A 16,549-nucleotide genomic window follows, 5' to 3' on the forward strand; every position below is an offset into this window, starting at 1 on the left:
TATTATAACCCAAGGTAAAATACTTTCTATATATATATATATATATATATATATATATATATATATATTAAAAAAAAATCAGCTAACGCCTTTATATATATATATTTTTTTTTTTTTTCTACGAAGGTTTCGATTATTGACTAGTGTGCAGTTGAGGGTGGACCTTCCAAGTACTCGTTGAAATAATCTTTATCATTAGTCATTAGTTACATGTCACGTGTTCATTAGTCACGTTAGTCACGAAGGAGTTTAACATTTAATAACTTTTTTATTGAATAATTGTTTTTATTCTTTTTTGTTATAAGTACATACAGAAATACAGAACTTGTAGCATTTTTATTAGTTATGTAAAACTACAAAACGTAAATGTCTTCCATTCTCGGTATCACAAAGCCCAGTCCTTTCTACGGCATGTTGCATAACAGCTGTTAATGTGACTGGCTGCAGCGCCCTAATTACTGGATGAATTTTCTTCTTTGCCTGTTGATTTATCTACTGCGCGTTGACATACAGCTTTTCCTTCCAGCAATCCTATAGGAAGAAGTCAAGTAACGTCAAATATGGAAAATGTGATGGGCAATTGCAGATTTTCGCGAATTGATTCGCTTGCAAAACATGTGCCTTAGGAGTAGTGCTATATAATTATTTCGTTTAATTTATCTTTATTTTATTTATTTATTTATTATTTTATTTTATTTTTGCAGAGCAAAGAAGTCAGTGATGATGATTATTCCTCGGCTGATAAATCTAATAATTAACACATTGAATTGAATAAGTAAGCTGTAAACTATATCATTGTTTCCTAAGCCTGCTAGCGATTTCACTGTAATGATCTTCTTCTTCTTCTTCTTCTTCTTCTGCAGCTTCTCCCACTTTAGTGGGGTCACTGTTTATTATGAGTCTCCTCCACACCTTCCTGTCTTGGGCTGTCACCACATCCAAGTTCTTCATCTTCAAGTCCTCTTCTACCAGCTCCCTCCATCTCTACTTTGGCCGCCCACGCTTCCGCCTTCCTTGCACATCCATCTGCATGACCCTTCTTCCCACATATTCGTCCTCCCTCCTCATCACATGACCAAACCATCTCAACCTTGCCTCCTGTATTTTCGCTCCTAAGTTCGTAACTTTCACTGTTCCCCTGACATAATCATTTCTCAGATGATCCTTTCTGGTCACACCGCACATCCACCTAAGCATTCTCATCTCTGCTACTTCCATCCTGCTAATGTTATTTTTCCTCAGGGCCACAGTTTCTATAGCATATGTCATAGCTGGCCTCACTACTGTCCTATAAATTTTGCCTTTCAGATTGATCGGCACCCTCTTATCACATAACACTCCAGCCATCTCCCTCCAGTTCCTCCAACCTGCTTGTATCCTGCATCCCACTTCCTTCTCACCTCCACCATCTTCTTCCATTGTCGAACCTAAGTATCTAAAGTCTCTCACCTTCCTGATGACATTTCCTTCCAGCTCCAGGTCTCTCTCCTGGCCACCGCCCACTGCGCAACACATATACTCTGTCTTACTTCTGCTCAGTCTCATACCTCTCTCTTCCAGTACTTTTCTCCATCTTTCCAGTTTAGTTTCCGCTTCTTCTCTTGAATCTACACACAGCAAGATGTCATCTGCATACAGCATTGTCCAAGGTGCATCTTCTCTCACCTCCTCTGTTACCACCTCCATCACAATATTAAACAGAAACGGACTTAATGCTGACCCTTGATGCAAGCCAACTGTTACTTGAAAACTTTCTGTCTGTCCCAAACAGGTCCGAACAATTGTCTTCGCATTTCTGTACATTTCCTGCACCAACCTGACATATTTCTCTGGCACCTTCTTCTCCCTCAGACACCTCCAGACTTCTTGCCTTGGCACTCTATCGTATGCTTTCTCCAGATCAATAAATACCAGATGTAGCTCCCTTTGTTTCTCTCGATATTTTTCCATCATCTGTCGTAACCCAAAGATAGCATCTGTTGTTGATCTACCAGGCATGAAGCCAAATTGTCCCTTTGCAATCTCCACCTCCTCCCTCAATCTACCATCAAGAACCCTTTCTAGGATCTTCATTGTGTGGGACATCAACTTTATTCCTCTGTAATTTTTACAGTCTTGTGCATCCCCTTTACCCTTGTAGATGGGAACAAGAGTACTCTCCCTCCATTCCTCGGGTATATTTTCCTGTTGGCAAACTTTCATGAACAGGTCATCATGCAGAATGTCATGCAGAATGTCATGCGTTTTATGGCTTCAGCAAAATTGAATTTTACGTGACAAACAGATGGTTTAAACACCATTTAGTTCAACGGTGTACGACGGTGTTTCTTAAACTCGTAGGGTTTCCCTATGGCATACAGACATTTATAAGTTATATTACGTGTGGTTTCTGAAAAGAAAAGCTTGTTTGAATGAGGAAAGGCTATGTGATGAAACTGTTTGCGTTTGTGTAAGGACTATCTTTATCATTGCTAGAATACATTATTTTCAATTGCTATTATTAAGTGCAGTGTGGGCATAAATAGTACTGTAGTTATTTATTAAATTTATTTTTCGATATGAGTAAATGACACAAGTTTGATTTTTTATCGAAAACATTCATAACAACAACATAAACCATTAATTACAATAACAATTATTGCAATTAACTACCATTAATTACAATAACAATAACAATCTTTGTTTTTATTTATTTATTTTATTATTTATTTATTTTATTATTTATTTATTTATTTATTACGTGATGGTGGTTATGTTTCTGCTGATGCATTTCTTACTTACTTAGTAAATTGAAAATGGATAAGGAGAATGGAAACTATATCACTGTCCACTTAAGCCTGAGAAGATCATTCTTAACGACTTCATTATGAAAAATAATGAAAACGTTTGTAAATACCATTTTCTAGATTTGGTGAGAACTAACGTCAAATGTGAATAAAAAAATTAAGCAATTTGCGCTGTGTCCATATTTCTTTTAATATTTTTAAAAATAAACTCATGGCAAACACTCAGTCCATATCATATAAAGACATACACAGATGAATTGATCAGGTTTTCAACGTTAATTATTATTAATATTTTGAAATGCACGGCAATCTGTAGTAAAGTGAACCTGGAAATATTTAGTTCAACAATATCTATTGTCATTAGTGTATCATTATTATATCAAATATAGTTCATAGTGAGTGGTGATAGAATAAAATTTTCACTAGCTTTGAATCCTGAAGCAGGCACTCATGCAATTTTTGAAGCACATAATTATATTTAATCGTATATGTTCATACACAAACCAAGTCCTTTCGAATGTTTCATTTTTAAACATGGAAATATCTTAGCAACTATGTAATACTAGGAACATGAAGCGAAAGTAAATTCGCGTTTTCAGTTATAAATTATAAATGCTAACAATTGGTATACGAGTATTTCAATGAATTTTACATAGATTCTAATTCACCCAGGATACGTATATAATACGTATTATAAACCATGTGTTTGTTAGAAATTGTTTTGGACTTAACTTATAATATAATAAGGGAAATACAGGGTAGCCATAAAATAAATTTTTCCTCTTTGGAGGCACCTGTAGCTAAAACCAATAAACAGGATGAGACCAAATTTTATATTGAGACTTTTGAAGGCAAGGGGAGATGATTTCCGCTAAAAAAAAAGATTTAGTACCAAAATTCGCCGATAGGGGAAATTTTAGCACTGGCAGAGCTGAAAACAACCGGATAATTACATTAAAGGCAGATAAAAATGGAATAATAACATTTCGAAGTGTAAGCGACAGCTGCGTCATTCATTCCAGCTGGATATGTGGCGTACTGGTCCCAGTGTCGTCGAACACCGCAGTATCAATATCTGCTACTGTTTTTTCTTGCACTGCTTTCCATCCTCTGCCAGGTCTAACTCCTAGTGATCCAGTTTCTTCAAACTTCTTAATCATAGCTCTCAGTGCTACAGCTGACATAGGACCTGTATGCAGGTTATGAGGCCTTCTAAATTCCCGAAGTGCTGCTACGTCATTGCGCTGTTTAAGTAAAACAACTTAAGCACTCTGAGGCAAGGTAGGACGCATATTGAGCACAATTCGTCAGTCATTCGAATAACTGCCTGAACGTTCCCGATCCCTTTTTAAGTGAAATTGGTGGCGCTGCTGTCACGTACGCACAGTAAAATTTGCATAATAATCCTTTTTACCTGCGTTTACTGCAAATATTTGACAGCTTTCGGCATCGCTATCGTCAAAATTTCCCCTATCGGCGACTTTTGGTACTATATATATGTTTTTTTTTTTTTTTTTTTTTTTTTTTTTTTTTTTCGGAATTCATTTCCCCATGCCTTCAAAAGTCTTAATATAAAATTTTGGTTTATTGGTTTTAGCCACAGATGCCTCCAAAGAGGGAACGTTATTTTATGGCCACCCTGTATCTTAAGCTAAGAAAATTAAAATTAATGTTTGCTGTAGGAAACCGAGATTAAGGGAAATAGTAATTTTAAATGCAAATTTTGCTCTATTTGTGTCACAGCTCTTCATGTGATTCTTCTGCACACGATCAAGTTAGAGGACAGAATTATACTTTTATTATGGTACACAGCTTTACTTTTGTTGAATGGAGATTTCGTCCATTCAGCATATTTACTGGTCGGTAAGAAATTAACAATATCAATAGAAAATTATTCAAGATTAGGGAAGAGATGTTCTCCCATTCTTTCGGGGAACCCTGTATCTTCTAGAGAGCGTGTTTCCTAGGTGGCGAATAGGGGGGTTCAAATACATTGAATAAGGACTCATGTACCAACAGGGCCATAAGCGGAAATCATCTCGATTGTAAGGGAAGTGCACTCTCGTGTTCCTCTAATTGTATAAATACTTTTCTTCCTCTATTTTGATATAAAGCCTTATCAGCCAACTTTTGTTATTTAATGTCCCATATGCTGTTAGAGTTCTAGAGGGCTATGGGTCTTTCCATTTCTGGCCTGTATTTATGTCCCCTCTAAAATCTACCTCTTCACCTTCACTATATCCTATTCTTCCTACGGGTTTAAATTTGGACGAAGACAAGTGCAGAAGTCTTAAGGTAGCAGCCCTATCACTGGACTATCCATCGAAGGAGGGTAACCTGACATGGAGAAGACTAATTTACTTCTAAGCTAATAGAGGATGGTATTCGAAATGAATCTGTGGAAAACGACCCTGGAATGGAAAAGGTAAAACGAAAATGTAAACGACAAAATATAATACACAGAAAAACTGGAACATAAGAGGAATAGCATATAAAGAAATAGAATTAGATCAAATATTAAATGAAAAAATTTCAAATAGTGGTAATCATTGAAAATAAATAAAAAAATTAAAAGGAACCATGAGAACTGAAATTTTTTAATGTAATATGTAATATGTAATATATAGTGGAGTTGATAGAGACCAAAGATTTGATTTGGATTAATAGTTCCCTTTCAAAACAGTTAAAATATTGTGAATTATTGAATGAACGAATAATAGAAGCTGCAATAAAAATAGATAGAGATTATTTAACAATAATCGGTTTATATGCCCAGAAGAAAGAAGGGAAGATGATAATATTGAATGCTATAATCAATTACAAAATATATATAAAAAAATAAACAAAAATGATTATGTAATATTAGTAAGAGACTTAAATGCAAGAATTGGAAACACGAAAATTAATAATAATATTGGAATATTTGGAGAACATACTCTAAATAGAATGGTAAATAATTGATCCCCTTTGTACTTTATAATAACTCTAAAATATATAATAACTCTAAAATAAAGAATTTTTTTTCTATAAACATACACACCCACATAAATATACCTGGTCATCAAAAGAATGGAAATCAGCTTACTTTAGTTCTTAAGTTCTTAAAAGAACTCGGCGATGGACTGAGTCCTTGACTCTTTATCCCGTCATCTGAATGAACAAAATCTGTGTGGATTGGGTGTTATTGAGCTAAAAGGCTCTAGTCATGGCTGGGTAACGGCAATAGCCGAGCCTCAGTTAAAATTTCATTGGCTATAGCATTACCATTTGTTACCCTGGAAGCCCTAAAAAGGACTTTTCCAGGAATTAGGTGTTCATTCCCTCCTAAATATATCTCAGCTTACTTTACTTTACTCAATTTTACTCTAAATGAAAAGACATCAAAGTTTTCTTTAGGTGTTGGAGTGTGCAGAGGTATAGAGTGTCCATGTGAAATAAATAGTGACCACTTCCTCGTTAAAATAAAGTGAAGATTAACACCTTAATGGCTACAAATAACAAGAACAGAAAGAAAATTTCAAACACTTTTTATAAAGTAATTAAATGATTATTAAATGACAGAATTATACAATGGCTATATATGAACAAAGAATTAACCAATATTTAGATTTTAAAAAAATAGATAAAAAAAAACTATTGAGATAAAAAAAATAGAAATGGAATGGCTTAATATAAAAACTTTAGTAAATACAGCATAAAATGAAAGCTTAGGGAAGACCAAAAATATCTATAAAATGAAAAACTGAAAATATGGGACGATACAATCAAAGAAATAATCAAAATGAAAAAAATAATTATATCATAAATTGCTAAGCCGTAAAAGATTACAAGATGAAATAGAGTGCAAAAGAATAAGAGCCGTTGCTAAAAGAGAAGTGAGAAAAAGACATAGATATTCATGGGACAAATTGGTTTCTAATTTAGAACATGATTTATTTATATAAAGTAAGACCCCCATGAATATAAGATTGTGAAACATTTAAGCACAGATACTAGAGAAAACGTACAATTAGACATCGACTTTTAAGCAGAGGAATTTTCTATACAGATTTCTGAACAGATAAATATTTAAAAAAGATAACTGGCACACATTCATTGAAACTGATAAGGACTTGCAAACTAAAGAAGAATTAGAAATCAGTCTGAAAGAATCAAGAAATGGAAAGTCACCCGGAGAAGACAAGATAGTTTCAGAATTATATAAATACGAAGGAATAAGTTTCAAAGAAAGACTCCTGTTATAAATAAAATTTATTCAACTAGTAACCCACCAAAAGATTGAAAAAAAAATTGTGATCACTCTCTTTAATAAAGATACTAGGGATGACCCTAAAATTATAGAAGTTTAATTATTCAAAATTCCTGCTTTTCCTAAATTCCTAAAATACAGTATATAGCAGAATTTTAAATAACAAACTAATAAAATATTCTGAAGGCTTTATTTTAGAATTACAAAACGGATTTCGAAAAGGGCAATCATATATAGACTAGCTTATTGACTAAAAATAATAATTGAGAAAACAAGAGAATAAAATTGAGAAACACATATTACATTTAATGATTTCGAAAAGACATTGACAAAGTTAAAAGAAGCATTTTACATAACATATTAAAAGAAAGACAAATACTAAATAATATTCTGAAAGCTATCACAAGTATATATGAAAATAATCCAATACAAATAAGATTAAATTACGAACTATCATGTACGAGAGAGATAAACCAAGGATTCCGAAAGGGATGTTCCTTTTCAGCATATTTTTAAATATTTTCTAAATGAAATAATAATAAAAGGAAATAAATATTTCCATGAAGGTATTAAACTTTCTACTTCTGTTAACAAACACTCTCATTTTTGCTGATATCAAATAATAATTACAAATTCTGAAGATAACTTTCAGAAGACATTTTTAATTTGATGCGATGGCCTTTAAAGGACAAGATTCAGTAAGAATTAAAATAATAAATTAAAATAATAATAGATAACAATATTTTAGATCAAGCGAATTCCTTTAACTACTTAGGATGTATGATTACATACGAGAATGAAAAAGATATAAAACTAAAAATTGCGAATTACTTAAAAATAACAGGAGTAATTAACTCTATATTTAAACCAAACCAAGTTCGAAAACAAGCCAGACTAAAAGTATACAATACATTAGTCCTAACAGTCATATTGCATGCAATTGAAATCTGGACAATAAAACAAAAAGACAAACGAAGATTAATAATAACTGAAACAAAGTTTATGAGAAAACTGCAAAGTATGCTCCATTTGATTACAAAAAAAATGAAGAAATTATGAAAGAATTAAACCAGGAATCCGTAATAGAAAAAAATTAAACAAATAAAACATAAATGGATGGAACACGTCGAAAGAATGAAAACAGAAAGATTACCAAAACAAGCCTTAAAGTACACGCCATTAGGAAAAAGAAAACGATGATATCCTCAAAAAAGATTCAACAATGACTTCTAAGGTCGGAACAGGCTAATCTAGGCCTAAATTCTTTAAAGGTGTGACGATAATGATCTTCTCCAATTATACATTCGCGTAACTCTCATTATTGAAAAGCAAAACTCAAGTTAACAAATGTATCTGCAAAACACACCCTTTAACTACCAGTCCCTTTAAAAAAAATAAAGAAAAAGCGAGCATATAAACTATTTTTAGAGCTTAGTCGCATACATTTCCTGGGTAGCCAGCAGTGGCTAATACGAATTCCGAAAATGAAGTAAAAAAAAGTACAGACTTTCAGTTATTACTGCGAGATGTGACACTACCATAGTGGCGTAGGAATGCTTCGACATTGGTGAAGTTGCCAAGGGCGCCAGTGGAAAAATATTTTACCAATCATCGAATGATTTACACTATAAAAGGCGTTTAGCTAAACATTTGCTAAAAACCTAGCTGTGATGATGGACTAACATGGGATATCATTGCGAGAATATCTAACATGCTCTAAAGTCGAGTTTCTATTTCAAATAAAAAATGACATAAAATAAATACCTAAATGTACTGACAAAAAAAGAACAGTTTCAGTGATAAAAATGAAATCACTAAAACTGTTTACAGAACATTAAAGACAACGATTTGTGTTTAATGTTCTGTAATTGTCCATGTGATTTATGTGTTTGTGGTAAGTTGTTGAGTAGCATGGGTATGAGGGGCGATCTCACTACAGAACCGTATGTGTTGCTGAAGAGTCTCGGGGAGTAAAGAGTTGTGCTGAGTTGTTATGCGACAGACCTCTCTGTTGTTACGATAGGTGTGTTGAAGTAACCCTCTTAGTAACAATATGTGGTGTTTCAATAATTCAGTACTTGCTATATTTATAATGCTGTATGAAAAACATTCTCTTTATCATCTCATTGCATACATTGTATGTTTTATATACAACTAAGATAGAGTGATTAATTTTTTTCGTCACTACGTGGAATAAGCATACAGTTTTGAATGTATTCATTTTTTATTAATATACAATTGACAGAGAGAGAGATTATTATTATCATTGAAGCTGTTTATAGTTATACAGTTAACACGTTGCAGTCTGTTAGAAGAGTTCAGTGTTATCACAATAACAAGTATGATAATGGTGATTATCAGGATTAGTTGGTTAAACAGTGGTGAGGTGGGCTAATTCCACCAACTTCGAAACTATGACTAGCTTTTATCAAGAGAGGATTATCATACACTATTTATGTTGTTTGGTATTTTTGTGGATGGAATATATGTGTCAGATGGTGCAGTTTTGTGAAGTGTGTATGAGTACGAATGGCTTCTACCATACGTTTTTTAATTTTCTCTAATTGTCAATGTGCTTTACATTTTGTGGTAGGTTTTGAGTAGCATGGATATGAGGTATGATCTCATTACAGAACTGTATTGTTGAAGCATCTAGGAGAGTAAAGAGTCCTGTTGAGTTGTGTTATGCGATATGCATCTCTCTTGTTACGATACGTGTTGTTGATATTTCAATTAAACTGAAACGCGTAATATTACTAAAAAGTTATTACTCCTTAATAACATTACGTGGTGTTTCAGGTTTTTAATGCGCAGGATTTTGTGTATCGACATAAGAGTAATATTTCTAATTTGTTTAGATGGCTGTTTGATGTGCTTATATAGACTCTTATGATACACCTGAGTAGTAATTCGCAAATACCGTGATATGTGAGTTTCTTTACGTTAGATGGAATCATATCTTTTATTGGGAAGAGTTTTGCTGTTGGGATTCAAAGTTTAGTACTCAAGTATTCTATATGTTTTGTCCATTTAATGTAGGAGTCTATGTAAATGACAAAGTATTTCGCATGTGTTACGGGTGTGATTTCGGGTCAGTGGTAGCTGCTTTTGTTGTTAATGCAGTAGTGTATATGATACGGTAAAGCGATTGGTGCGAGGCTTCTTATTCTTGGGTTCTGTACAAATAACATTCACGAGTTCGTGCTGTTCATTAAAACTGAATTTTGGTATAAATAAATTGTCGGAGGTGAGCAAGTGGATTGCTAGTAGCGAGCTGTCTTCTGAGTACTGATATAGTTGACTTCGTGCGGCCAATATGTGAACGTCGTTAATCTGTGTGTCAAACAGAGTAGGTGATATGGTGAGGCGAACATAGTAGCTGATATAGAGCCATGCGAAACTTCTTTTTTATCTTTTTACCATTGCTGGAATTTGTGTCTATTTTTATAAAAAAATTCTGTTTGAGAGATAGTTCCTGAAAGTGGTATCCAGTGTTCTTCTTATTCGTATAGTGAGGTCAGCAGTATGACATGTTCAAATGTGTCAGAACCCTTGGATAAGTCAAGAAGTATAAGGAGAGCGAATTTGTTTTCTTCGACAGGTTTGTTTATGGGGTCCGAGATATCTTCTGATAAGGTGATGGTGTGATGGCGCTCTTTATTTTCTGAAAGCCTTATTGGTTTTGTGAGATAATGTTGTACTTCTGTAAATAGTTCTGTATGCAGTAGTCTGGCGATGTGTTATTTTTCTAGAATTTTTTAAATGACAGGTAAGTGAGCTATTGGTCTCTAGTTCTGTGTATAATTTCTGTTACCATGTTTGTAAATTGGCTTAATTATTCCAATTTTTAATTGTTGTGGAAAAATTCCAGTGTCGAATATTATTTTCACGAGTCTCAAAAGTACTGGATTTATTTGATCAAAGTGTGTTAAAATGTCTCTGAGTCTTATTTTGTCTATTCCTGGAGTGGGCTTTGGGTTTATTTGTAAGAGTCATTCTTTCATGTTCCTGATTTGCTACGGAGAGTGGAAAATGCTACGGTGGAAAATGCATAGTTTGTTGTTGCCTTTGTGTTGGTAATCTTTTGTTGATCGTTGGTAGATAATATTTTTGACGTTGTTTGAAATTATGACGGCATAGTTGAATGAGTCTGCTAGTTCATACTGGTTCACATTCTGCCTGAAATGTTTTTGCGATAAACTCTTATGGTGAATTTTCTTTTTTCACGTTAGTAATTCGTTAAGTATGCCCATGTTTTCTTCATATTGTCATTACATTACGTACATTTTTGAAAGTAGTAGAAGTGTCTTTTTAATAATAATAATAATAATAATAATAATAATAATAATAATAATAATAATAATAATAATTTTATTTATTCGTCCAGAGAGGGGGGGGGATCTGATTTACATCAAAAAAAAAAAAAAAGAAGGAATCCTTTACCCAGTTATCTGAGCGCCCAGAGCTATAAGTCGGTAATGATGATCTTTTCGGTTTAAAAGACCAAATTTCGAATCTTTCTAGCAAGCAAAAAACGTTTATATCATGTACTGAAATGATGGTAAGTTAGCCCATCTTATAAGGACGCAACAATTTTTCTCAGAAATTTCGACTTTTAATATTGCAATCCAGGCAAATCAGTCAAACAAACACAGAGTTAACCCACTTAATATTTTAGTGTCAATGTCGTAGATGATTCGACCATACACTTTCAAGCAACCGAACTAACCTATTTCACCGAAATCCCATCTATTTTTTTATGATTAAGTTAAGCTTATTAAGTCATGAGTTATTAAAATAATACTTCATGAGATAAACTTACTACTGAACACAAATCGCTTCTACTTCCCGAAAGAGAAGCAACCCCGCCCCCGAACAACAGTTCATCCTTAATCCAGAAACTCGATCTATCAAGATCAAGTTCCTGGATCAAGTTTTTCTTTACTTTCCTCAACTTGAAAAGCTTAAAACAAAATGCTCGAAAATATTCAGGTGTGCAGAAAATTACAAAAATTATACATTATCTGTGATTACTTCGTTATCTCAAACAAGGATATATAACAAAGATTTTATCTGGATATACATTTACTTTCTATTTTGTACTGTGTGTTAAGAATGCTGTTTCCGAAATAAATACAATCTCTTTTTTTTTTCCATGTTTCTTTAGGGATTGTAGCTTAAGATACTAATAAACGGAACGTAGTTTAAATATTTATTATTTTTTCATTCCACAGTAAAATGACTAATCAATGTAAATTCAAGCGGTTTGTGTTCAGCACTAAATTATCGAAATAATATTTCGCATGCCATTTCAGTTCCCAATCATCATCATAAATTTATCTATAATCAGATAAATTTATCTTATCTGGATGAAAAGCATTAGAGTGTATTGTGTTAATATTTCTGCTTTAATAATATTAACCACTTTGCCGATTAGAAGCACGGTTACATATAATAAGTTTTTCTAGTAGTTAATACCGGTAAGTGAACATGGTGAGTCTAGTTTTGACATTAAATAGGTGAAGAAACCATGGATTTTTTTTTCATGGAGTTCAGTTGTAGACTATTTCTAGGATAATCAATAGAAATTATTCAATCATAAAATTCATCTTTATTACATTATTACGTGTGTGTAATGTTGTTCCAGGTAACCATGTCAAAAGTGACAGAAAGGCTTCGTCCTTTGTTAAAGAATCCTGAGTTTTCTGATGTTACTTTCGTGCTTGGAGAAGGAGAACGCAAACGAACAGCGGAAGTCCACAAGTTGTTACTTGCCGTTGCAAGTCCAGTCTTTGCGGCCATGTTTTATGGTCCTTTAAAGGAAGATGGGGATGTAATAGTTCCTGATGTCGCACCGGAAGCTTTCCAGACTATGCTGACGTAAGTAGTTTTTTTTTTATTCGTAGTTATAAATTTGTAATTGAATGGTTTAAAAGTATAAAATATTGAAGAAGTGTGCAAACATTTGTTTATCTTCCTTCACTTAATAGACTAGTAGATAATGTTAAGGATAATGTTTAACTGATAGATAATATTCTCATAGTTTTCTCCTGGATAAAGAGTACGAATGTAGCTATAATATCATGAAATATAAAAAGTGATATTTGTATATCTTTTCCTCCTACAAAATATTCTCCTGCGAAAGCTTAATTGGCTGAAAACATTCAACTCACATGATATCCAGATCGAGGATTCTTGCTGTGGTCCTCAATCGTCGCTCCAATTCCTCCCACGGGTGTTCAACGGGGTTGAGGTCAGTATTCTGCGCAGGCAAGGGCAGTTGTTTAACACCCATCTCTCCATGCCATTCTGATTATCCAGAATATCAAGGAGCTGCCATCATGGAATCGCGAACAAGGACCAGTGTTCCCATTCCAAACCAGCTGAATGCACCTCACACCATTGCACTACCACCAAACTTTACTGTGGATACAACACTCTGTGGTAAAATGGTTTCACCCGGCTGCTTCCACTCTCACACCCTGCCATCAGATTGGAAACAGGTGAACCTTCATTCATCGTTCCAGAGTACCTTTTTTCACTAGCCAATTGTCTAGTTCACATGCTCTTTGCACCAGGCCATACGAACCTCATTGTTCGTTGTTGTGATGTTAGGCTTGTGTGCAGCTGCTCTGCCGTAGATACCCAGTAAATGGATTTCCTTTCGTGCAGTGTTAATGCTCACCATGGTGTACTGGTGCTCTGGAACTCATCACAGATGATCTTTAACGATTGCAGGCGGCTTTGGCGCGATATCCGTTTTAACATCCTCTTTTCCTGTCAGTCATTTTGGGCAGCCGCTGTGAGTGGTTTCCTGTACTAATGATGCTGTGTACGACTCTAGTTATTGATGACATTGCCAACCGTTAATTTTATATGCTCCAGTTGAATGGCAATGGAACCTGTAGACATGCCACCAATGTAACAGCCCAAGATGACACCTCTCTTGAGGTCACTGAGTTCAGGTCGTGTTTGCTATACCACTTGTGTTCAGCTGCAGCGATGAAATCTGATTCCTACCATCTATACACCGGTTTTATGTTATTAACAAACACAGAATGTTCAATAACTCCATATAACAGCAATGTCCGGAAAATTATTGGAAGATAGTGTATTTAGGTTCATTCTTTCTTTATATCATAATGCCAGTTACGCATCTACAAGACTATTTAATTAGGAATATAAACTAGAGTGCACTGAAAATTTCCCATAACTGTTTGAATTTGTTGCAATATACACAAATATGTTTAGGGTATTCCTCTGTTTCTAATTCGGAGTTTTTATATTCATTCATAGCTACCTATACACCGACGAGATTTCGTTTCCATCAGTGGACGTCGCCATGGAAGTGTATTACGTAGCAGAAAAATATCAACTTATGAACCTTAAGGAAAAAAGCGAAGCCTTCCTGTTGGAACACACGTCAGCTGAGAACGAATGTGTTTGTAAAGTTTATGAATTTGCCTGCCGTATGGATTTGCATCGTGTAATTTACAAATGCCTCGACTTGATTGATAGACATACAGAAGTAGTCATCAACTCTCCTGATTTTCTTGAGTGCCAGAAATACACCGTAGAATTTATAATGAGCAGAAACAGATTGACAGTGTCTTCAGAATATGGTCTATTTGATGCTGTTCATAAATGGGGATTGAATAACCTTGCTAAGAAAGACGTGGAACAAACAGGAAACAACCTCAGAAGTCTTTTGGAGTCAGTTTTGAAATTTATTCGATTTTCTGCGATGTCCAAAAAGGAACTTGTTGATGTTTTCGAAACACATTTGTTTACATCCGATGCGATTGGACCTTTTTTGTGCCGAAATATAACAACTGATAAAGTCTTCAAATCTTTTCCACTCGTAGGCTCAAACAAGACCACTCAAAGAAAATATTCTGACATTGAAAGTTGCAGCGTCGATATATACGAATTTGGTGATGAAAATACTTCGTTTCAAAAAACATCAAAACCAGTACTTAGTGATGACGCAAACCTTTTCATAATTTCGAACGAAATCTGTTTTACGATAGAAATCTTGTGTGACTACCTAATACTTCGAAAACCGTTTTCAGTTGCTGCGCTAATAATTGAAGATGATACGTATTTCAGCAAGGAGATTTCTCTGAAATCACTCTCCAAATGTGATGACGAAGGTGTGAAGTGGAAATTGGAATGGAATGAAAACGAAAAAATTGTTTCAGAGTTTACGCAAACTACAATCTACGTCAAGAAAGGAGAAAAGTTACAATTGATTGCTTTATTCAGTGAAGAATTTCAGAAATGTAGAAATGATACCAACCCTGTAAAGAAAGAGTTTCTGACGAAAAACATTAAATTTAGCGTTCAGCTTAAAAACAGTTTGTTACTGAATGCTCTTACATTGTACTTGTATGTTAAGTGATGAGTGGAATATGTTCTATTATGAATGGCATATATGGATAGCAGAGCTAATCTTTGTATAATTATTATGATTTTTCCTTATTATTTTCTTGTCAAATAAATTTCAAATGAAAAATATATTCCCTTCGACTATTTGACGAGTGAATTCACCTTGAACATACAGCATATGACTTGCTGTCACTTATCTACCTTATATGTAAATCCGGTCCTGCGTATTTGTGGTATCCGGAAAAATTTAAAGAGTGAGTTCGTGAATCCATGGCAAATTCCATGCCACCACACATCGAAAAGAAGCACATAACTCAGAATAATTCATCGCACGTGAACGAGAAAAGTACATATTATTATTATAATAACGGCTATTATAGCCTGTTTTTGTTTAGGAGTGTCCCTTAATTTAAATACATTGGCTATTATTACTCAAAAAAGGGGTATATATATTTTAGGGAATTATGGGTGAGTATAGAAGGCAATTATAGCAGAAAAAAAAGGTGAAAAAATTTTGTACATACCTTGTTTTGATTCTAGGATATCTTCCAACTTTATGATCTTGCATATATATATATATATATATATATATATATATATATATATATATTATTGTGTTTAGGAACGCATTTTGGGGGAGAGGAGAGAAGGGGAATGGTTTACTTATGGGGAAACTGGTGCAGTAAACCCTCCCCCTTCTCTCCTCCTCCTTCCCCAAAAATGCGCCCCTAAACACAATAACATATATTTATATTTATATATATATTATTAATACATAACCCGGGTTTCCAAATTTATTTTTCCCGCGTCACCCCCCCCCCACGTTCCCTTCCTCCTTCCCCCCTCGTTTAAAAACAACCTTCAGCAGGATCATGAAATTGGAAGACATCCTAGAATCAAAACAAGGTATCTACAAAAATTTTCCACCTCTTTTTTTCTGCAATAATTGCCGTCTATACTCATCCATAATGCCCTAATATATATATATATATACACCCCATTTTTGAGTAATAATAATAGGCAATGTATTTATAATAAGGGACACTCCTAAATAAAAACAGGCTATAATAGCCGTAATTATAATAATAGTGTTTAAGAGGAGTAGCATGGGAATTTTCCCAGAAAC

General features: G+C 34.0%; 1 protein-coding gene and 1 long non-coding RNA gene across 7 annotated transcripts in view; one reads left to right on the forward strand and one right to left on the reverse strand.

Moving 5' to 3' along the window:
* Nucleotides 1-333: 333 nt before the first annotated feature.
* LOC150106071 (uncharacterized) overlaps nucleotides 334-16,549 on the reverse strand; it is a 63,045-nt gene continuing 46,829 nt past the window's right edge. The window contains exon 3 of the long non-coding RNA XR_016548464.1: nucleotides 334-531. This is a non-coding gene — a long non-coding RNA (uncharacterized LOC150106071). The remainder of the gene's footprint in view (nucleotides 532-16,549) is intronic.
* LOC150106072 (BTB/POZ domain-containing protein 6-A-like) lies at nucleotides 9,528-15,552 on the forward strand. 6 transcript variants are annotated; one of them, XM_090393817.1, is made up of 3 exons: nucleotides 9,528-9,548; nucleotides 12,683-12,915; nucleotides 14,332-15,552. In XM_090393817.1, the coding sequence occupies exons 1-3, from the start codon at nucleotides 9,531-9,533 to the stop codon at nucleotides 15,434-15,436; spliced, it is 1,356 nt and encodes a 451-aa protein (XP_090249943.1). In that variant the 5' UTR covers nucleotides 9,528-9,530; the 3' UTR covers nucleotides 15,437-15,552. The 6 variants fall into 6 exon arrangements, with proteins under 6 accessions (XP_090249943.1, XP_090249946.1, XP_090249942.1 ...); XM_090393820.1 differs by having other exon boundaries at nucleotides 9,529-9,651; XM_090393816.1 differs by lacking the exon at nucleotides 9,528-9,548 and adding an exon at nucleotides 9,671-9,871.

Source organism: Typopeltis vanoorti, chromosome 6 (genome assembly GCF_054136105.1).
Source record: "Typopeltis vanoorti isolate ZY-2024b chromosome 6, IOZ_Tvanoo_1.0, whole genome shotgun sequence".
NCBI classification, from domain to species: domain Eukaryota; kingdom Metazoa; phylum Arthropoda; class Arachnida; order Uropygi; family Thelyphonidae; genus Typopeltis; species Typopeltis vanoorti.